This window comes from Protomyctophum bolini, assembly GCF_963924005.1.
Source record: "Protomyctophum bolini genome assembly, chromosome: 14".
NCBI lineage: Eukaryota > Metazoa > Chordata > Actinopteri > Myctophiformes > Myctophidae > Protomyctophum > Protomyctophum bolini.
This window is the reverse complement of record NC_137875.1, coordinates 29,374,597-29,397,595: the sequence shown is the minus strand read 5'-3', so window position 1 is coordinate 29,397,595 and position 22,999 is coordinate 29,374,597. Positions and strand designations below refer to the sequence as shown.

Below are 22,999 nucleotides of genomic sequence, written 5' to 3'. Positions count from 1 at the left end.
TCTGGGAATACATTTCTTACCAAGAAATGTATGGATATGCTTCGGATGTCTTCCTTCTCAGAATGCATTTCTTTCATGTGGATTTCAAGGGATTCGATTTTCCAAAAGTTGCGTAAGTGACAGTTAGCCTTCACTTTCCTGCAGGTAATTATCTGGGGTATTTTGGAACCAACCACATACATACATATTATTCAACGTTTCTTTACCTATAACTGGCATATTAAGTGCTCTGGAAATATCCTCTTTAATGAAACTGCGGGTGCTACCATCTAATAGGCACCTGGCTACTTGGCTTTGCGTTGGTGCATCTATCCAAATGGTAGCTGTCTGCAGTAAAATACTGTACTGACAATACTGTAGCCTATTGTCAGTTGCTTGCTACACTACCTGCATCTGCAACACTGTGGTCAGCCTGTCTGTCGTTGCCGTGTTCGGCGCGTCTGATCATATGCGCTGTATATTGACTGGCTGTTTGATTGCAAACTTTTTTGTGGCGTCTACGCCCGCACTCTTCACAGTGAATGCCCAGCTGCGTGCGTTCTACAATTACGCGCGACATGCCTGCCTACCAGACACAGTATGTTGCTTGCTACATGCTGCCATCTTCTGGTAACAAAATACTTTCACGGTCTGGGCTCAGTGGGCTGTATTGGAATAATCTGAGACCCATCAGGGCCACCACTCATACATTTTTAGAATTTGGAAAATAGTCCTATTAGTAAGCCTATTGTACCCTACATAAAGTAGCCTATACACGCATCGAACATGCTTGCCTTGAACATTTCACATAAGGCTTTTACAATTAATTTAAAAATAAATAAAAATAGCCAATTTAACAATTAGGTTGCCACAATATGTAGTGCAGTCCGCTCTTCCTGCAATACATTAGCCACCTGCTTCTCGCATCAATTTCATGTGTACAGTACACCGACCGTACAGCTACAAGTACACTGGTCTGATTGGCGTGTGGACGTTAATTAGACCTTTATTTTGAAGGAAAAGTTGCCACGCCGGAAGTTGTATCCCATCGATTCGTCACTGGTTGCCATGGTTGCCGTAGGCACCAAATCTTTCTGTGACATGACTTGTAGCTAGCCCAGCTTTGCTCTCCAGTCTTCACTAATGGCACCAACAAGAAGAAAAGGTCCTTTGCAGCTTGTCCAGAGAGAGATTGACGACATAAAAAGAAAGGTTTGTTATGCACTGATAGATACGTAAATGTAATGCGGAACAAAGGATAAAACGACCGATCTGTTTGAACGCGTCAGCAAGAACTCACATAACGCGGGCAACTCACATAGGCGGGCAGGGCAACTTTAATAGCCAGCATTGATGAAAACGATGAAAACTGACTGGAGTTTCAGACTATCCTGATTCCTCTGCATAGTACCGCACACGAAGCTGACTGGGAAGTGTGTTAGTGTTTGTGTCGGTGCCTTGGTGGAGCATGTTTTCTGACAAGTGACATCACAACATTCTTTAGACCACAAGGTAGCCCTTGTCCAGTGCGTTAATAGCGAGTTTCTCACAGACTCGCTAACGCACTGGACCAGGGCTAACAACAAGGATGCAATGGGTTTTAAACATGTTTATTTATTGAAACTGACCATTGATATGATGAATTCCTGTTCTGTTCTTTAACTACATAGAAGTGTCTATTTGTATGTCTATATGTTTTGATGAATTGAACAATGTGGACCCTGTTGTAAACAAGTGTAATGCTTAATTGGGTCGTCCACTCACAGTTAACAGTCTCTGTATTGAGTTTGTGCTTGAAATGTACTGTAATTCTACAAATATTTCAATCAATCAATCAAACCACAAGGATGCAATGGGTTTAGTTAGTTAACTTATAACTGTAAACTGTCTGGTAAGATATTCTATATGCAGGCGGTCTCCGTTTAGAGCCTGTTATCTGTTTCCACCTCAAAGGTTGACAGCCTTGTGAAGGATCAGAATCAGACATTGAACCCAGAAGAGGCGTACAAAAGGTAAAAACTATAGTTTAGCCCTATGGAGACCCACTACTGTAAATACATTTAATCTGATCCTGAACATGCACAGCACGTAGGCTTTTACTATTTAATGAGGAGTTGACTTTTTCTGAAAACCTGATTTCAAACAGATGCCAAGAGATGCAGAGCTCAGCTGAAAAGGCAATGGGGACACTCAAGAGGCTGACTAAAGTTAGTGATTCAATTTGACTCTGTTTCTGTTTTGCATTTGACAATGCAACAGATTCAGATACAAACAAACTATATATTCGTTTAATACTCAAATAACAACGTTCTGTTGTGAAATTCCATTATACTGCAAGCTTCCATTATAAAATGAATAGCATTGGAAAATGTTGGAATTTCAATTACAGCTATGTATAAGAATTTGTCATTTATACTTTTTAAAAGCACGTACATTTGAATAGTTAAGTATAAAAGCAAGTACTCCAGTGCTTTAACTAAGTACAAATTTGACTGACAAACGTTCACTCATATAGTTTAGTAATATTTGACCAGGAATATCTACTAGAGTACTGGGGTTGAGTTATTTTGTCGACTACTGGCCATGGAGTTACTGGTCGACTACTGAAAACCTTCCCTTCTCCCTCTGTTGCTGTGCCCAGACTGATGAGCCTGCCCCTGTAGGGAACTACGATCAGAGGAAACGGGAAGAGGAAAGACGACTACAGACACTCATGGGGAGGCTGAACACCCTCTCTTTGGAGCTATCGCCCCCAGGGCCAAGCTCTGCAGCAGGGTCAGTTAGATTAAGACTGCTTTATACTTTACTGTGTGATGGATGTGATTGGTGGCACATGGCGAAAATAGCAGATCTACAGTATAAGCTCACAATATGTTGTGACTCGTGATGCGTTGTGAGCTTGTAGATTATCTGTTATTTTAGCTTCATTAGGCATTCAATTATCTCCTCTGATCCTGTGGTTTAGGTTTGTCCCGTCTGTCTGTCCATCCAAAATCTTTTTTGGAGCATATCTCCTATACGATTATGGGTATCTTCTTGAATTTTTGCTTAATATTTTGATTATTGATTATTGATCATGATTATTAACCACAATTATTGATAATGATTTTTTGGGGCAAATGCTTTTAGGAATTTCTAAACCACTTGAGCCCTAGCATTTATATTCTGGGATAAATAGCAAAAAATAATCTACAGATTTGGTATAGAGGGGAGAAAAAGAGAGCACCAAGTACAGTGCTGCCTGTCAACTCGGGTCTATAGAGTATTAGTCCAGCAACAGGGGGTGTGGAGTGGGACATTTGGTATACAGTTTTTTTTATTGGCCTAAAATACATTCATGAATCCACTTGCTTGACCGGTCGGTATTGAGCAATCTTTTTATAGGTGATATGTGACGATACCATACAACAACCTATATAAGGCATTATTAAATGAATACATTTCCCTCATGGTCATATTTTATCCACAGTGAAGACCAGAAAGAAGAAAGTGAGGATGAGGAGGAGGAGGACGAAGATGACGAAGATGATAGCGACGAGGAAGTTGACAAGCTGAAGCGTGTTGCCAAATCGTTTTCTCAGTCAGACCCTCATGTCTACGCAGTCCTCAGTGACTTCAAAGGAGAGCAGGACGGAGACCTTTCTGTTAAGGTGAAGTACATTCTATTCCATTGGCAGCTAGTTTGACTACTTTCAAGTACAATGTATTCTTGGGAAGAAAGGAAATATTGGCAATATTCCAACATAGGCTAGGGTTAGCCCAGCATCTGCATGCTGGGAAAACCTTTGCAGAAAGTAGCATATTGATAAGCACATGTCGCAATGCAACATGTTGTGAGCTTGTCAATCAGCTTTACTGGTGCATAAATTGAAACATTACTTACATGCTATAGCCCCTAGGGCTATAGCATTACTTACATGCTATAGCCCCTAGGGCCTAGGAGCAAAGGCCATATGTTATCCACTTCACTCAATTGTTGGGTTATTTCCGCCTCCCCAGTTGAGCCTTTTTGGACACCTCCTGGAGTGATTTAACTTTTAACTTTACTACGTTCCATTTTAGGCTGATGTTTGTGGCAGGGTTTCTGTGCGTTTTCTGTTTTGAATTTGTAAGGCAAAGGGATCCTGCCTTGTTCTTTTCCAGGTCCACATTATTTAATTTGTCTCTCCACCAGATTAGTTTAATATTCTCCTGAGGCAGGACTCTTTGATCCATACATCACCTGTTTTACATTGGATTTGTATTTTGGTATTAGTTGAGAATGTATTTTGTCCTCCAGATCTTCCTAAGGATGTTAAACAACCCCAAATTGTAAGAATTTGTGATAAATGTGCAAACTGCAATTATTCTGCTTTTTCAGAGGGGTGAGGTATTGAGGATCATTAACAAAACAACAGACGGATGGTGGCTGGCACTGGACACTAAAGGCAACAGGGGAGTCGTCCCCAAAACCTACCTGAAGGTACAATACGCACCTTGCTAACCATCCTCACTCCATACCCTGCAATTGTGTTGTCAGTTGTCACCTGTCTCAATTCTGTCTAAATGAATAAGCCTCCTCTTTCTCATATACCTGATTAATCAAACAACATTGAATCGCAGTGGGCGCCCCTCACTGTGGAACTCACTCCCGGCTCACATCAGAGCTGCCCCCACCTTCGAAACGTTCAAAAGCACACCTTGGGTACCTTGAAAAGCACTATATTAAAATATTGTATGTATTATTATTATTAACCTCTGATCTATACTTTGTTGTATGACAGTGTTTCTCGTGAAAATATCCGTCGCATGTGATGGGTTGTGAGCTTGTAGATCTATATTAGCTATTTATGGCGAGTCACACTATCTTATGATGTTGACAATTGTGAATGAGGTACCGACTAACAATACTCTTCAGAGTGGTGATGGAGTGGATGATGGAGATGACAATGACGGCACTGATGATGACGGCACTGATGACAATGATGATGATAAAGACTCTATTGAGAAGGACTCTAATGTTGATGGCGAGGAAGAGGAGGATGGGGATGAGCTGACCGAGGCCAAAGATAGAAAGAGGTGATGTTATGCTTTCAACTCTTGATGTTTCTAAGCTCAATAGCTCATTCGGTGTGTTGCTGGACAAAGTGGACATATTTGCAGGGAAAGTAAGAGCACCTTGCCTAGATCAGGGGTTCTCAACCTGGGGGTAGTGACCCCTCGGGGGGTTTGCCAAAATATTTTGAGGGGTCCCCAGATTATATATTTATATTTATGTTTTTATAACTGAATGGAATGGCTGGAAAATGGAAATTAAGAGTTTGCGAGACATGGCCAAAGCATTTCCGTCCCCAGCCAAAAACGTTGAGAACCCCTGGCCTAGATGAGTATATCAGGCCATGATACAAAAGAAACTTTTAGTCATCCCAACTTGGATTTTATTGCCAAAAATGATGGTCAGTATTAGTTTTCGCAGGGCACATCACTAGGTGACCAAGCGGATAGAATGTCAAGCACATAATTATCCTTTGTTCATGTTGTCGGACAAACCAGTTTCTGACCTCTAAATAAGTACCATCTAATACACACATGGGCAACATACGGCCCTATCTCAATCCGGCCCGCCAAGTCCTAAAAAAACTAAATGACAGCCTCAAAGAATCTACATTGTAAAAGTCTGTCATATTAATGGTTTTGTTAATGGTTCAATTCAATTGTACAATGTGTGGCCCTTCACTCACTTATATCAAAGTCAGTGAAATAAATGCTCTGGAAAACTCTGGAAATAAATGCTACCCACCCCTGATATAAAATGATACAACGCCAAAGAGTATACGTCTTCTCCGCTGTGTCACATGTCACCATTTATTATAAATAAAGTTGCCTTGAAAGTTCTGTGTGTATTCCCTTAGAGAATTATTATTGTAAAGTGACCAATGAAGTAACACATGAATGGCATACCAAGTCAGTTAAAACATGTCGGAAAGTCTGAGAAATGTTTACATGAGTTTATCAGAACTCCTTCCTGTCTAAATAAAATCAGACTTGCCTAAAAAGTATTTTCACTTAACTTTCACCATGTTCATGTTGGACTAAAAATGTGTTTCTATCAATCCGTTGCTTCCTCAGGTCTTCAAGCTGGTCCACTGTCAGAAAAGCCCTCGTTGAGGTAAAGACTGCTATTGCGCTCAATAAAACTGCATAATAATAATATTAGCTTTAATTATAAATAATAAGATAAACAACAATAGAACATATAATACAGTGAGCCATACACGTATGCAATGAAATAGATGTGGATGAAGGAGTCAAAATAAATAAATAAAATCTATCTAAGAGAAGGCATGTTTTCGGAAATTATTTAAAAGATGACACTGACTTTTCTAGCCTTACATCCTCCTCAAGCAGGGAATTCCAGATATGAGCCCTGTGTCACCCAAGGTAACAAGGCGAGTTTTGGTTCCAACTATTAGAACCCTGCAGGATCTGAGGTGGCGCACAGGCTCATACGGGACAAGCATATCTGAAATCTAACTGGGAACCTGGCCTTGGCAAGGCATTAAAAGTCGCCAGTGAAATCTTAAAATACTGAAACGTATCTGCAGCCAATGTGGAGAAGCTAGGATTGGTGTAATATGGTGACGTTTCTTCGAGTTAGTTAATAATCGAATTGTAGCAGGTAAGAGACAACATTTTTGCTGAGCCCAGAAAATAAATCATGAAGGGTCTGCAAATGATGCAAACAGTATATGTTTGCGCCCTTTTAAATGGCTGTCTCACCAGTCAAATGAAGCTACAGTATGGTAAATTTAACCGGAAATGGGCATGCGACCTTCAGGAAACCAGGACGTCTATGCACTACATGCACAGTATTGGCTATCTATTCTCGTTGCAGCATACTATGATTAGATTGGTTACTGTATGTTTGATGGTCTTAAATACGTTTCATATCATCTGCTGGAATCAGCGAGTTACGTTGTCAATGTCATATAGTAGTCTGTCTGTTTGACAGATCGATGCGACTGATGTCCTCTCTGCCATGGGGGCCATCCCGTCAGGATTCAGACCATCAACCCTCAATAAGCTACTGGTGGATGAAGGTCAGCACATGCTTGTACTGTACACGTCTACAGACACAGGACCCATTCATGATACTTGTGTTCACCTCACCCACAGATTATTACAATCCTGAAAAAGGCATGTAGTAAAAGTTAGGTTCTATGTGCAGGTTTGAAGACTACCACTATTACAAATATGGGGCGGCAGTGGCTCAGGGCTAGAGTTGCCGGTTGGGAACCGAAAGGTTCCCTGTTCGATCCCGGGCTCCCCATGAGTTTGTGTTGAAGTGTCCTTTGAGCAAGAATCTGAACCCCTAATTGATGAGCAGGTGCCTTGTATGGTTTCCTCCGCCATCGGTGTATGAATGTGTGAATGAAATGCATAATCTATGTAAAGCGCCTTGGATGAAGGCGATATATAAATGCACCATTTACCATTTAATAGTATACTGACTGACTATAGTATTGATAGTATACTGACTATTCTATTTCATTGTCTAGGGATAACCTACAGAGGAAGTCATTACATTCAGCCTGAGCTCAGCCAATCACAGCTTTCCTTTAAAGACCTCTTCCTGGACACAGACACTGGCAGGGTAAGACCACTTGTTTTTTAGCATGGCATTATAGGCAAAAACCTTTTTAAGATCGGCTATGTTATTTACAAGTGCATGATAGTTGTCTCGTGTCCTTTCCTTTCCTCTCCAGGTTCGTTCTCGGTCACTGAAGACCAGTATTTGCTTCAGCCTGTGGGGCTGCAGGATGATTCCTACCCCAGGAGTCGGTATTCAAGTCCTTAGCAGGCACATCCGTCTCTGTGCCTTCGACGGAACTCAGGTAATGGTTAACCTTGTCTAGCCCTCTGGCTCGACCGTCAAGAGATTCGATGTAGAAAATAAGAATCTTGTATGGCAAGTCTTTCCATGTTCAATGGCTTATTATGTGAGGGAAAAGTATGTAGGGTAGTTTAACTTTGAATTGGAATAAAAGGTTTTTCATCTGGTTTGTTTAATGTAGCTTTTGGCAATGCTATAATTGGTCTTTGAAATGAAAGTCATACTTCTTTAAAATTATGTAGATTGACTATACTGTACATCATCTTAAAAATGTATGGACTTTCTTTAGACAATAATGTATTCAGCAAAAGACTGCACCAAGTGATGGTAGCTGATGCTACCAAAGATGACTACTGTATGCACTGTGTCTGACAGGTATTGAGTAACATTCACACAGTGAGGGCAACCTATAATGACAAGAACCCCAAGAACTGGACCTTCTCTCCACGGGTATGTAGTGCGTACTGTACTGTTGGAGCATGCAAACAAACCCTTATTTTACAGGTTTTCCAAATAGTGGCCAGGGCCGCCAAAAAGAAGAGGAAGAAAGAAATATTTTATAGTGAGTTGGTATACTGGTAGAGCTATATTGGGCATGTCATTATTGTAAAGATTTAACAGTTTTAACATAAAAATATATAAATAATTTCAAACATTTCCGTGACATAGTGATCATATAGATTTACATTTCTGCAGTGGTATGGCTAATTATATTTTGTCACCGATTGGTTTCATTGCTGATATACTGGGAGTAAATACTAAGAATATAAACCAGAAACTTGGAACATGACGTGATAATTATGACTGTATGTGTGTTTACTAAAGATGGCAGGTCTCCTGCCAACCCTGCTGGACGGAGAATGTTTTCTACGCTGCAGTTCTGATTCACCTGACCTAGGCATTCTCTTAGAACTGGGAGTTACCTTCATACGAAACGTAAGAATATGTCTCATTATGTAAAGCTGAACACGACTCACAATCCTTTTTTTAGGCTGCTATTTTATTGTGTGTGTGTGTGTGTGTGTGTGTGTGTGTGTGTGTGTGTGCGCGCGTGCATGCGTGTGCGTCCAGTCTACAGGAGAGAGAGGAGACCTAAGCTGTGGTTGGGCCTTCCTCAAACTGACTGATGACACTGGAGCTCCAATAACTGCTAGGTATACAGAAAAAGAGAGTTCATACAAACACTGATGCAAACCATACCTTTTGAACGAAGGCAGACACTGATTTCTCTTTGGCCACTGACCGCGTTTTTTCGGTGCTGGGTAGATTGCTTGTTGTTCCGTGTTGTTGTTTTAAGGGCGGGGTGCCGCGTTATTATGGATCTCACTGCAGTTTATTCCTCTTAAGCCAGGGAATTGGTCATCAAACAAACTATCTCCGTCATTAACAGGAGCCAAAACTAAAGTGTTACAAGTCAGTGTCCTCAATGTGAATCCTATAACATGAACTAAACAGTCGCCGTGTGACATTAAACATCCAATTATAACAGCCAGGAATGTGGAGTATTGTGTGGCTCTGTCTGGACCTAGCCTCTCACTGCAACAGAGAACACAAGCACATTAGCTTCCTTATATACACAGCAGCTGTCCTTCATTGAATTGACACAATCTGCTGCAGGTGCGCTTGTGAGCTGGCAAAGCCAGCCCTGTCACCCCACACACAGACACCTTGATCCCGCCCCCTGCCACAGCCCCGCAGACCGCAGTAGTCGAAGACCCACACAGCTGGGTTGAATACGCAGTAGTAAAGTCAGTGATGTATCACGGCCACAAAGCACATAGGGCTAAACAGCACTTCCGCATACAATTTACAATTTACAATTTAGGCATTTAGCAGACACTCTTAATCCAGAGCGATTTACATTAAGCAAGAACAAAAAAGCATGGGAATACATCACATACAAACATTTATCATGAAACATGTGTAAGCTAAGAAAGTAACAGTGGAATATCTATATAATGAAACTATACATATAAACTATACATCTATACTACTATGCTATACATATGAACTATGACGTGCTATGACTACATACAATGCACTTATGCTGTCTACATAACATGCTATAAGTCTGTATCAAATGCTATCTAAGTCTACAGAAATGCTATCTAAGGGGGTGGGGTAAGTGCTATGGGCCATGATGGAGTCTGAAAAGGTGGGTTTTCAGACTACGGCGGAAGATTGGGAGTGATGCTGCAGTTCTGACTGCAATGGGAAGTGCATACCCTGCATATGTCACAGCCTATGACTTGGCCAACTGAACCGAACCGCGCACAAAGCTGTACTCATTCTTTTTTGCATTGTGCTCAATGCGTACAGAAAATGTTGGTGTTAGAGAATTGTAATATAGATTCTCCCTCCATGTACGGTACTGTATATGTGTACTGTTTCATATTTTGTGTGCGTGTGTGTGGACGGATTTCAGGACTTATGAGCTGCCAGTGAATGGGGGAACTCCCTATGAGAGAGATGTAGCAATGGAATACACTGCATCAAGGGAAAGTAAGAAGATATACATTGTATTTGTTCTCACAGATGTCTGATTGTATCAACATAATTAAACTCTCCAGGACTTACAAAGGCCATAACCGAAATCTAAAATCAAAATGACATAATCTAGAGGGAACCAAGGTGTTGCAAAGTAAGAGATGTTGGTTTAGGGTTTGAACGTTGCACCCCCATGTTCGTTTTTATTAAAATAATGCTTGTGTTTTTGAATGGGCTTGTTTGTAGGGCAATAGGGTATAAAGTAACTATAATTTCAAGTTAAATACAGAGTATGTATGACACTGTAATGTATACAACATACAGTATAACAATGACCTACAATCCTACATCATATAGGAGCCGAGCAAAACATTTATCGTACATGTACACAAGACCTCACCTAACCATAATAACCACCTCGAACCTTGATATGACATGCCGTCTATCCTCTCTTCTGAAGACACTGTGTTCCATCAGATGCTACAGTCCAGGAGAGAACCAAAAGTCATTTTGAAGTTTAAGTCAGCCAACAGCCGCACCAGAACTCATCTTAGGTGAATGGACCACAAAGATAATGAACAAATATTTAGGTGATGCGTACCGTATGTCCTCACGCAACAAGTTGTATTTGTTGAAAGTGTTTATTCAGTAATGCATATATCTTCCTGTCTTTCCAGTTTAGTAGTAAACGGAAAATAAATTTTCAGGTGAGACTCAAACTTCATCCAATCAAGAGAGAGAACCCATTTATCAGCAATGTTCTATCAGTGTACCAATTTTGTCTGCTAATGTTTGTCATCACTTCCAGTTTGACTTGGTTACCGTGTATCCTGTACGTCTAGTTCTCTCTCTTGATTGGATTAAATTGGTATCCCGTCCCGTATCCTAATGCTGTGTATTCTCTGCCAGTGTCCTTCCAGACACGCTGTTGTTCTGTCTGAGTTCTGTCCACCTGCTGGCTCTGCACAGACAAATTCTAGCTGACGCTCTGCTGATGGACAGACCAACCATGCAAGATGCTGGTAACACACACACACACACACACACACACACACACACACACACACACACACAGTCAATCTGGGAACGTCGGCAAAGAAAGGAAAAACGGCACCCTCTGCTGTTTGTTTCCTTAGCTCAGAATCTGTTCTTGAGAGATTAACTGTACATACACAATTACACATGCACCCAGACATTGAGGGACTAAGGAACAGATGCACAAAGCTTTCAGGGATGATTATTTTCTGAAGAAAGTTTGTCCCCCCCCCTCTCTCTCTCTGTAGAGCTAATGTGTAGTCCTATCCTGGCTACCTTCCCTGTGTTGCTGGAACAAACGGATCTGCTGGATGCCCTCAGGGTCAGTGGAACTGTCATCTTTTCCTACTTTTCTTATGGTAATGGTTGATGTGAATTAACTTATTTTACTAACGCTGTTAGTAAAATAAAAGTTGCTTGCCGATCACCAGCAGAGCAAACTACCATCCTGTTAACTGTGATATCATATGGTTTGATGTTATTAAAACCAATTTAATATAGCATTTCACTCATTTAACATGGCTTATTTAAGGCGACAGTTTTTCATTTTTATTTATTGTTTCATTTCAGGGGAAACTTTAATTACATATTCTTTATTTATTTAGTTCAGTGAACCAAACCAAAAGTTAGCCTAATGGCTAACTGTATGTTACCACTGGGCCACTCTATTATAGATGTATCCAGATGTTGTGCATTGTATTGCTACTACTGAATGAATGACTGGCTTACCTCACTGGTATGGACAGAAACTGATGTCTACTAAAGGACTTTCTGACTGTTGTATTGTATTGTATTGTATCTTCAGAGTGCCTGGTTGGATGCTGAGAGCAACATGAGCAGAGCTCAGAGGGTGAGATGGTGTGTGTGTGTGTGTGTGTGTGTGTGTGTGTGTGTGTGTGTGTGTGTGTGTGTGTGTGTGTGTGTTAAGACCTACAGTATGCGCAGTGTGCATGTGTAATATTCATTTTAACCTATAGATGGTGCTTAAAGTACACAATAAAGAAAGTAACTCTGTTAGCCTCCAGATTTGACATAATATTGTTTACAGCGATTAGGATGTTCACATTCCATTCTAATGACATACTTTGGTTTGTTATACTTGCCAAATTGTGTATGTGTGTATTTGCCAAGTAATTTGTGCATTCAGTGTGTCTTATAAGTTCTAACTGGTCAGTTATGGTTAGTGTAAGGGGATATGGAATGAGTCCCAAGTTAAAGCATCGACCCCAAGCGTGTGTGTGTGTGTGTGTGTGTGTGTGTGTGTGTGTGTGTGTGTGTGTGCGAGCAGAACATGCACGTTTCCGTGTGCATTATTGACATTCCTCTCTGCATACATTACGTAGTTTGATTAAAGATGTTCTGTTGCTGTTCATGTTCCTCGTTTCGCAGAGAGACCTGGCCCATCTAAAGCAAGAGTTCACTAACGTCTACCTCTCATCAGTCTACTACCTCCTGCACTCTCCCTCCTTGCCACAACAACGGTGGGCGGACCAGCCTTGCGAGGAGCAGCGTGCACGAGTCGCCTACGCCACCGTGAGTGCACTCAAAGACGCCCAGCACACCACTGGCCAATCGGGAAGCCTGCAGCTCGTCATTGACCCCGAGCATTGTCACCATGCTTTTGACATTGCAGAGCTGACCTATGACCTTTTGCGGGTGGCACGGTAACAATTGGGGGAATAAATGGCATACTGTAGGTGGTTTAAAAGTAGTGGCACCTTTTCGTGTATATTATTTGACTTTTTAGTCAACGTTCTAGATATGATATTGGAGGTTCTCAACTATCCAGAGGTCCATACAACCAGGTGAATGTACTGTACACAGTAAAATCTTGTACATTTGTACCATCTTGTACAAATGGTTACATTTGTATACTGAGTGAGCAAATGGATGTTATTTACACTGAGAATCGTACTACAGTATGTAGCTGCTATTTTGGCTCTACAGACCTTTGACTGTGTAGATTTCTGTGAATGTTTTATCTCTGCTGTGGCACTTTTCATAGCAGTGATTTTGGTAAGCGCAGCTGAAGGTAAAGACACAATGTCATGTTTAATTTAGGTGCTACTGTGGCACAGCATGGACATCTCCTGTACAGTACAGTTAACTTCATGATGCTTAACACACAGAAATACAATTAATGTTATTAACTACAGCAGCATTTACCTGCCAAAATGGCTGCTGTGAAAATATTTTTTCCCCCCCTCCAAATACGATACACCAGATGTAAACCTTGTTAAAAATGGTTACTGGTATGAAAGCTCAACTCTGTAAAGAATTGTTGATGGCAGTGTGACCGACTAGTCACTACCCAGGGCAAGGAAGGACACAACACAGGGCAGCTTCCTTAAGTTTGTAGCTTTATTCCTCCATGTGCAGGGAATTATACACAATAATATCATTTTACACAGGCTATCTCCTGAGTGTTTGTGGAGATGACTGATTTATCCTGTTGTGCCTTGATCAAGTCCATGCACAACAGGTGCGCAGCCACACCCAGCTCTGAGTCCAGTTCTAGTTTGACTCAGGCCAGGTGTGACTGCTTAAATCAGTCATCCTCCATCTGACAAAATGCACTCTCTTCTTTGAGTGCATTTTGAAATAAATTTTACTTTGATTTATTGTGATGATGACAGATTGCTTAATGATTGACATGTAGACTTTATAGTGATGATATGATCAGCTGCATTTGATACTCTTATTTATTTTTGCAACTATTTCATAATAAATATTTAACGGGTGACTCTGTGGTTGATTTGTTCAAATAGAAAAGGATGGGACTGTTCTTCAGACTGTATTTGTCTCTCTGTTGTCATCACTTGCTTCTTATATCCCTCTAGTTCTCACTCTCTCTGCCCCTCCTTCCTTTCTCCTTTACCTCCCTCTTTCATTTCTGTCCCCACCCAGTAGTTCAACATCAATGCCCGACAAGTCTTTCAATGAATAGAGGAGTGTTCAGGGTTAATAATTACTCTGACGTGGTCTATATATATCCAGGTATAAAAGCAGTGAGCGATCAGTGCAATTGGATGCTGTGTCATGATCAGGTTTTGAGGTGGAAATAGATCGAATAGAGCTTGTAAAGTCTAGTCACGATGCGCGACCATATATGGAGATGTGACTGACTGACGGGAATTTGCACAGTTTCATAGTAAACTGCGACCTATGGTCGCAATATGTGGGTGACTAGACGTGATGTCACGATGCGTGACCACTGACCATATATGGAGGCCTGACTGACTGACGGGAAATTAACAGTTTCATAGTAAACTGCGACCTATGGTCGCAATAAACGGACACTAAAGTACCATTGCATACTAAAATATATTAAGTCATTCTTACGGTCACACATCCACAAATGGGAGCGCGGCCGTGTGGGGAAACTGTTCAGCCTTCGGCTCACCAGTGTGTACGTGTTGGAAATGTCCCTGAGCAAGACCCTTAACCCAGCTTTGTCCTGTGCCATCTGAGCAGCAACCATCTGGGTGAAGCTGTAATATCAAACCCATAACCTCAAGTGGTAAATCGTTTTAGTGAAGCGCTGCCTGAAAGGTCCTCATCTCTCCTGGAAGTCACTCAATCTGCCAAGACTTCAAATGCATAAAGTCCACAATAGTAAAACTGACACCCACCCACCCTTTCTTCAATGTTTGGGGGTAAATAATATGTCTACAGTTCCTGTTTTTCCACATTCCATCTTGTGTGTTCTGTTCCACAAACAACATGAGATGGCCGTTCCCATGGATACACTCAAGGCATCCAAGAAGCATTGTATAGTGTTTTAGCTGATAGAAGCGGGATGACATCAGGCGTATATTGACAAATCCTCTGAGATGCAAGTTGGAGGCAGCATTGATGGGGCTGTTCATTCAACAGCCCATTTCTTTCTCCTCACATAGCAAACAATTTGAAAAATATGATATGAAGTTCTTAAAATCGCGTTACACCTGCAACCAGATTTTATACATATGGTATATTGTATATGTGCAAACATAAAATTTGATATACAGAGTCACCGGCTTGCAGTGCCCTGGCATATTAATTGCCTCTGTGTTGAATAGGATATTTTTCTATTAACTTGTTGACAACTACTCACACAATCACTGACTTGTGATGATTATTATAAGCAGGATATGCTGAGAAGTTTCACCCAGTTCCCAAGTCTCATTCTCCCTCCAGAACTATTGTGTCTGACGTTGAGACCAAGAGGAGAGATTTGGAGGAGGGTCAGGTCCAGTTGAGCAGGAGGGGAGTTTCCAGGGGGTAACGTTTCAGTGGCAGCTGGCTCCAATAGTGATCCTGAAAGCTGCACTATAGTGTCTTCAGTGTTGGTGGTAGTGTGTGTTTTTTATGTTTGGGGGTGCATTGTGATGTTTAGGGCTGGATAAAGTAGATTAGACCAAGGAAAGTACAGTACAAAGAGTTGTACGACAAATGGAAAATAAGTCTAAGATTGGAAAAGCCCCCAGCAGCATTACTGTTCTTTACTCCTAGCCAGAATACAGTGGTTTGAACATTGCCATCCTTAAAGTCCCACACTAGTCGGTCTAATTATCCAATAAAGGCAAATGCTAATTATTATTGGGGGCAGAATGTTATATTCAGTGATTGAAGCGCTAGAGGAGAGGACAGAGGACATGGGCTCACCAAAAGCTACAGGGCTAGACTAAATAGGCCTACTGGTCTGAGGGTGGAACTAGCATAATGGTCACACAAATGGCTAGGGTGCATCCTCCATGGGGCATGAAGGTTATTATATGTTGTTCTAATGGTGGCGCTAAGGGAGGGACCGTTGGGTCAGTAAAATCTGTAGCGGTCATCCGGTAGGGAGCATGAAGATGCAACACAAATTCCATGGCAATCCAGCCTGTAGTTTTTCGGGGCGTGGTCGAATATTTGCATAATCATGACAAATGGCAGTAGTCCAGTCATCCCTCATTTTAAACAGGGGAAATGTGTTATACAGGTGAAGCTTAATCCGTAGTGACGTGACTGAGAGGCTTGGGTTAAGGGTTACAGTCTTAGACATTTTGACAGAATATGCTGTTTATTAGGGGTGGGACGATTCACTTACCTCTCGTTTGGATATGATAGCGATACCTATGGTGCGGATTGCATTTATATTGCGATAGGTTGCCATGTGCATGTGCATGTGCGTGTGCATGTGTGTGTGTGTGTGTGTGTGTGTGTGTAAAAACTGGAATTGACCAGCAGCCCAAAACTAGCCATTGATTTCCAGGTTCCCTGGAAGCAGGCAGGCAAACTGTAGTAATTCTGTTTGTGTGCTGAATGTGTGTGGATGTGTGCATGTACACATACAGTAGTACGTTCTGTATGTGTGCTGAATGTGTGTGGATGTGTGCGTGTATGTACACACGTACATAAGTTCTGGAGTGTAACCAGATCTGTAGCAGAGCTAGTCCAAGGTGTGGCTCTCTATCTACAATAACCCTGTTTCCCTCTCTCTCTCTCTCTCTCTCTCCCTCTCTCTCTCTTTTTGTCTCCACCAGGCCGAAGGCATGGGGAGAGAATATGTTTTGCACTGTGTCCGTGTGTGACTGTGTCCGTCCGTCTGTGTACAGCTAATCTCCAGCACCGTTAACCCGGTTTTTGCCAAATTTTGCACACACACTCCCTGGATGCCAACGATGAACCTCTGCCCCAAATTTTCCAGAACGGCCACCAGGAGGCCGACTTTTGAAAAACACATTTATTTATATTACTCCTCCAGATTCTGTCCAAAATTAAAGGTATTAATTGATTGCCTGAGTCCTGTGGTGGTCAATATTAAGTTTTGGTCTGGTTTTGGTGAATATTAAGTAGTTCTGGCCATTTTGTGGGGGTCACTGGAGACCACGCATTTAAAATAAATTGTTATGGCTGAGTAAAATAAAATACAATAAACACAATTTGCCTGAAAATAGATTACCCAGCTATGACCTTTTTCATGAAAAAAAATGAGTAGTGATATGGCTGACTGAGTAAAATAAAACAATCTACCTGAAAATAGATAGCTATAAGTGAAGAGCAATTTCCGCAATTACCATTTCCGCAATTTCCATTTCCGCAATTTCCTCAATTTCCATTTCCGCAATTTCCATTTCCACCATTTCCGCAATTTCCGCAATTACCATTTCCGCAATTTCCATTTCCGCATTTCCGCAATTTCAGCAAATTTCCATTTCCACCATTTCCGCAATTTCCGCAATTTCCATTTCCGCAATTTCCGCAATTTCCATTTCCATTTCCAACTATTAATGGCAGCTGGGTTTCATCATTCAAATAAAATAGAATTCTAAGTATAGTAATACTATAGAATAGTATTACTTATAATAATGTAATTAAAGATAACTTCATTCAGATTTATTTCTTTTTATTTCATTTTCCAGATTTTTTTTTCTTCTTTTTTTTAGATTTTCATTGGTGGGCCAGTCATAATGGTCAGGCCCGCGGGCCTGAGGTTGAGTATCACTGCTCTATATGGTAGAAATAGGTCAACTCAACAATACAAATGACACTATTTTCGTGAATTCATTTATTTTTAATGCGTGGCCCCCATGTGACCCCCACCAAAATGACCGGAACTACTTAATATTCACCAAAACCAGACCAGAACTCCCACCACGGGACTCAGGGGATCAATTAATACCCCACCACTATATTAATGGCAATCCCACAGCTTTAAGTCCAAAAATCTGAACTAACCCTTTAACAGACACTCACAAAGTTGCTTCTCACCCTCAGGGTGTCTTACTGGTTTATATTTGTATTAAAAAAAGAGGAAATGGAGCTACAAGACAGCGATATGAATATGATACACGTGGGCAAGGCTGCAACCAGAATGGCACAATGGGAATTGAAAGTATAGGCATAAATTTATTTATGTAAAAGTGAAACTGTAGGTCTGTAGTCTGAGTTTGATGAAGTGAAACTAAAGACATGTGCATGACACATGCCACGCACGCCACGCATGCACACACACACACACACACACACACACACACACACACACACACACACACACACACACACACACGCACGCACGCACCGCACGCACACTAATTTAGAGGAGCCCTGGACAGCAAAACACATGAATGTAAATCTGATGCAAATACTGTACTTGTTTTTGAAAGAGGCGCAGGGAAATTAAGAAAGACAATGGAAGTTTATGGAGGCCTATTGCTGTCTATTTGCGGTGGTAATTTAAACAAACTCATCATGACAGTGACAGATTTCAAAGAACAAAGCAGAGAGATTAAGAACAGGTCCTGGACAATAGGTTTTGTATCCAGTATAGTCTACCTACCATTAACCCATTTCCCCAGCAACCATTGTGTTTGCAGGTTGTATTGGTCATGATACATAAAGACAAAAGCATAATCAGAATATAATCTTTATTCTCACATACTGTAACTGTAGCTAATATTCATTTATTGATATAAATATTTTGAACATTGACAGTATACTAAAGCTTGCTTCTCAGTTGACAAGAACGCATTCAATCTTTTAAGTCCGGTTGCAAGTCCTCTGGTGTGAAAATGTTCAAGACCCCCAACGTTGCCATCCTCTGTCTACTCCATTAGTGACAAAATGAACCATCTCTGAAATCTATGACCACCATCAAAACATCCTATAAGACTCAAATATATTTGTTGGAAACTACTTGAACAGTTGCCAAAATAAGTTTTAGTGTGGATCTAATCTTGCCAATCTAGGTTGAATATACGAATATGTTTTCCAAAATATAGCATTCAGAATTTATTAAAATAAATTGAGTGCAATTGTTATTCTCTTGAAACCACATGGTTTCATGGAAATCATAAACCTACATTTCTTATCTCTTTACACAACTAACAGTAATAAAACAGGGGAGTAAATTATGCCACTCAGTCACACATCTTCAACTTCAAAGAACTTTATTTTTCCTTTCGGAAACTTCTTTTGTGCAGTGGTAAAGACAACAGACATCACAGTACACACGGGGGGGGGGGGGGGGGGGGGGTTGCTTATCATCGTACATCATCACGACGTAAAATAGACTATGCCTATTTGCTCAGACACTATGACGTACAATTCTCCATTCATTGTCAATGGGAATTTAATGTTTGTTTAAGACAAAGTTTGTGGGGGCTAGTGTCTCTCAATAATTGATCACTTTAGGGTGGAAAAATATTACGGCACTCGATCCATCTTTAAATAGATACAGTTTAATACATCCCATTCGCTTCCCTTCTAAAACTATCACAATGTTGACAGTGTTTTACTAAAAGTCACACTGGTGTGAAGTGAGGTATTTATACCACATGACTACTTACATCGTCATTTAGTGCCCTAAACAAACATTAAGGTCCAGAGACTTGGCTCGTAAACAATTTGTCAAGGGTGCTCTAAAGAAACATTGTAATATCCTCAAAGTTCATAGACTTGCATGGTGCCCCTCAATAATATGACTCCAGCTGATTCCATGGCCCACTTGATCGAGGCCTTCCGTACAACTACCTTGAACTAACTGCATGACTGTGTGCACATTCAAATCCTCAGTGTCAATTTGACTCTGAGATTCTCAAACATTCTTGTGTCTCCACCGACCTGGGAAAGACTGCTTTTTAGGTTTCTGACCTGCATAGTTAAAATATATTTAATAAAATACTTTACAGGGTCTATTCAGCGACTGCTGGAAAATGGAGTCTCAGCCCTCAGTGTGACTGTCATCCTAGAATATAATAAAGATGAATTGATTGAAAATATAACAGTCCATGTTTAGACTTAATGAACCCTGAGGATTTTACTGTGTTTGCTTTCTGTTAGTCGTACATGATATCTTCCTTTCCCATCTCTCCATCTCGTGCTTGTTTTTCCTCATTGACAAACAGAACTCTTCTACATCCATTCCACTTAGCCTTCGTCCATCAGCTTGGCTTTGAAGCCTTGTGCTTCAGTTCAAACAGGCTCACAAGCAAACAGGAACCCCCAGTGAGTCACTGTTGTCCTGAACACAAACCAACGGCCAAGCAGTATAAGTTCACCACAGTGACCTCCCACCTCTCTCTGCATCACTGAACTGATAGCATGGTGAAACCTTATCTATATATTGTTTTATCTTTTTAATCACATGAATGAAAAGCAGTTTTATTAGTTTCATTTTTACACAGTACAGACACAGATTGTATTGTTTCTCTTTTCTGCAGCTGAGCAGCCTTTCTGTGAGGTTCAGCTCCTTCTGAGAGAAGCAGCAAGGTGTTAAGGTCTCCACACACCGGGCGCAAATACACCGCGGCCGGTGTGCAACCACATTTAGACCCCTTTTCCACCGGTTGGTTCCCAGTGGGAACCGGTTCAGTTCTTTTTGGTTGGAGCCAAAGCTCCAAATTTGGTGGGCAAACTATACCCTATATTAAATTGTTTATAAGATCAATACAAGTAAATTAATACATGAGAACCCTTCCACAGTAGTAGCTTTTATTTTTATTTTATTATTTTGCATACTTTCCTAAATAATGCCTCATTTGCATATTTAAAAATGTAAAAATGTGTAATACTTGAATAAATCATTGTCTTCGTGTCTACTCAATTGGGGAAGTTTAATGGTGATAACAATCTAATATAGGTATGGTTTTGCTCCACTCAATTCATAATTAACGTTTCAATTTTGGAGCTCTGGCTCATGGACTAAAACCCAAAAAGAACTGAACCGGTTCCCACTGGGAACCAACCGGTGGAAAAGGGGTCTTAGTGGCTGATATTTGAGTTAGGCCATCTGTTAAATACCACATGCTTGCTATATGCTTTTTGAGCAAGTATTATGGAGTTGGTTACCTTTATATAATGACACATTTATGTATACAATAATTGGGAACATATTATAAGTTATCGAATAATGTATGTAAAATATTCACCAATAAATGACAATTTTAACAACATATATGAGTTTACGGCCAAGCAGTATAAGTTCACCACAGTTAAACAAGCCATTAATTATATACATTTTACATAGCTATAGACACTGAACCAGAACAGCCACATTCAGTCACGTCTAATGAGACAGCAGCACCTCAAAAACCAGGTATAGCCTACTGTCTGCATGCACAAACTCAGATTGACTGCGAGAATGCCTCATCTGCATAACGTAAGATCTTAAGAAAATCGAACCAACTGGCCACTAAAGTGATTATTTCTTTCTTTCTAGGTAAAAGAGAAATAACCAGGCTTCATTGATAAAAGCATGAGTCTCACAGAGCTCATTATGTTTTGCGGACCTGGCCACAGGTAGGACACACACACACACACACGCATGCATGTGTCATGTGCACGCACGCATACACATATGTTCTGTACATTCATGCAAACATACACACATTTGCCATTCAAATGAAAGAGAAAAAGTTGATAAAGGCAGCCAAATAGAATACAAAAGAAAACCTTTGTTATTATGGAATAACGTTTACCAAACATTTTCAGACATATGTTCTATTTTTAATGTTTTTAAGAACAATAGAACATCCAAATACTGTACTGGCAACTGCTTCTTGCAAAAGCACAAAGCAACCTGTCCAACTGGAATAAAGAAACGCCTAATCTGTTGATGGGTAGGAGGAGAGGAGAGGAGGGAGTGAGTAACAGAGACCGAGATAGAGGAAGGTGAGGACACAGACACACACACACACACACACACAGGCCTTTAAAAGGCAGACGCAGACCCACATCCCACATAACACAGTGGGTTAACCCTGACACATATATTTATCACCCTCAGGCACACATACTGTAGACTATGGCTTCCAACACATCTGCCAGCACTCTGCCTAGCGGATGCAAAATCTTCACCACAGCTCCTGACATCTTCTTCCTTCCAGAGTGGGTAAGTTTCTCATTCTTCGTATACTACAGAGGAGACTTTGCCCTGTTGTTTGTGGGATTCTCTCCCTCTTCTACTACATCATATTTCTGTCATCCTTCAATCATTTGCTCATCCTTCATTCCTGATTAGCCAGACTAAGGGACGTTTTTGTTCTCTTTTGTTTCCATCCATCCATACCTTGCAGTACCATTTGTCCCATTTATACTTTATCAATCCATCATTCTACATGGAGCTCAGTCCCACTTAGATCTCCCTCTCTATTAATCCATCCTCCACTGAGGCAAGTCTCTAGTTAGATATTAATCTGTTTCTCTACAGAGCATTAGTCAACATGAATCAGTATTTGATCGCTAGACCTAGCAGAGAGCTAGAGAAAGGACCTGACAAACTATAAAGATAAGACCACTTGCAGGCTGGGTTTATACACTTTATAGTCTCAGGTGCTCCTGATAAAATGTACTGGTATGCTGCACTGCTGCTATATGAGGACTCATCATTTATTATAGCATACTCAAATTCAAATTATATTATTTCCAAATTAGCTACAGTAAATGGTTTATAAAGATCTTTTATTATTGATTCAAGAATAAAATATAGCCCTCTTGTAATTCCATCAAGGATTAAATGAGTTGCTCTCTTTTTGAGTTTTTTTATGAGTTTGGTAAAATTGAATAGCTTCTATTTTAATTGGTAGATATCCCATTTCAGACGGAATTCTTTTTCATTTTGGAGAGAAATCTAATTAGATCTGTTGTACCTCTTCATTT

General features: G+C 40.7%; 2 protein-coding genes across 2 annotated transcripts in view; both read left to right on the top strand.

Annotated features, from left to right (window-relative positions):
- Positions 1-1,082: 1,082 nt before the first annotated feature.
- nphp1 (nephronophthisis 1) lies at positions 1,083-14,044 on the top strand. The gene is made up of 20 exons (XM_080781417.1): positions 1,083-1,191; positions 1,933-1,991; positions 2,126-2,186; positions 2,621-2,754; positions 3,449-3,629; positions 4,340-4,441; positions 4,877-5,037; positions 6,088-6,127; positions 6,971-7,058; positions 7,518-7,612; positions 7,725-7,853; positions 8,228-8,302; positions 8,678-8,788; positions 8,924-9,006; positions 10,278-10,354; positions 10,800-10,893; positions 11,249-11,361; positions 11,623-11,696; positions 12,180-12,224; positions 12,764-14,044. The coding sequence occupies exons 1-20, from the start codon at positions 1,123-1,125 to the stop codon at positions 13,040-13,042; spliced, it is 2,070 nt and encodes a 689-aa protein (XP_080637543.1). The 5' UTR covers positions 1,083-1,122; the 3' UTR covers positions 13,043-14,044.
- An 8,056-nt stretch (positions 14,045-22,100) lies between these two features.
- LOC308328169 (myelin and lymphocyte protein-like) overlaps positions 22,101-22,999 on the top strand; it is a 6,303-nt gene continuing 5,404 nt past the window's right edge. Inside the window, exon 1 of the mRNA XM_080781899.1 lies at positions 22,101-22,232. Within this exon, the coding sequence (XP_080638025.1) occupies positions 22,146-22,232 (87 nt within the window). The 5' untranslated portion in view covers positions 22,101-22,145. The remainder of the gene's footprint in view (positions 22,233-22,999) is intronic.

Bases quoted from the DNA above. Each gene is read 5' to 3' on its own strand.
- nphp1 (XM_080781417.1), top strand. From the start codon at position 1,123: ATGGCACCAACAAGAAGAAAAGGTCCTTTGCAGCTTGTCCAGAGAGAG. The intron at 1,192-1,932 runs GTTTGTTATGCA...TCCACCTCAAAG, and splicing joins TTGACGACATAAAAAGAAAG to GTTGACAGCCTTGTGAAGGA. The intron at 9,007-10,277 runs GTATACAGAAAA...GACGGATTTCAG, and splicing joins GGAGCTCCAATAACTGCTAG to GACTTATGAGCTGCCAGTGA.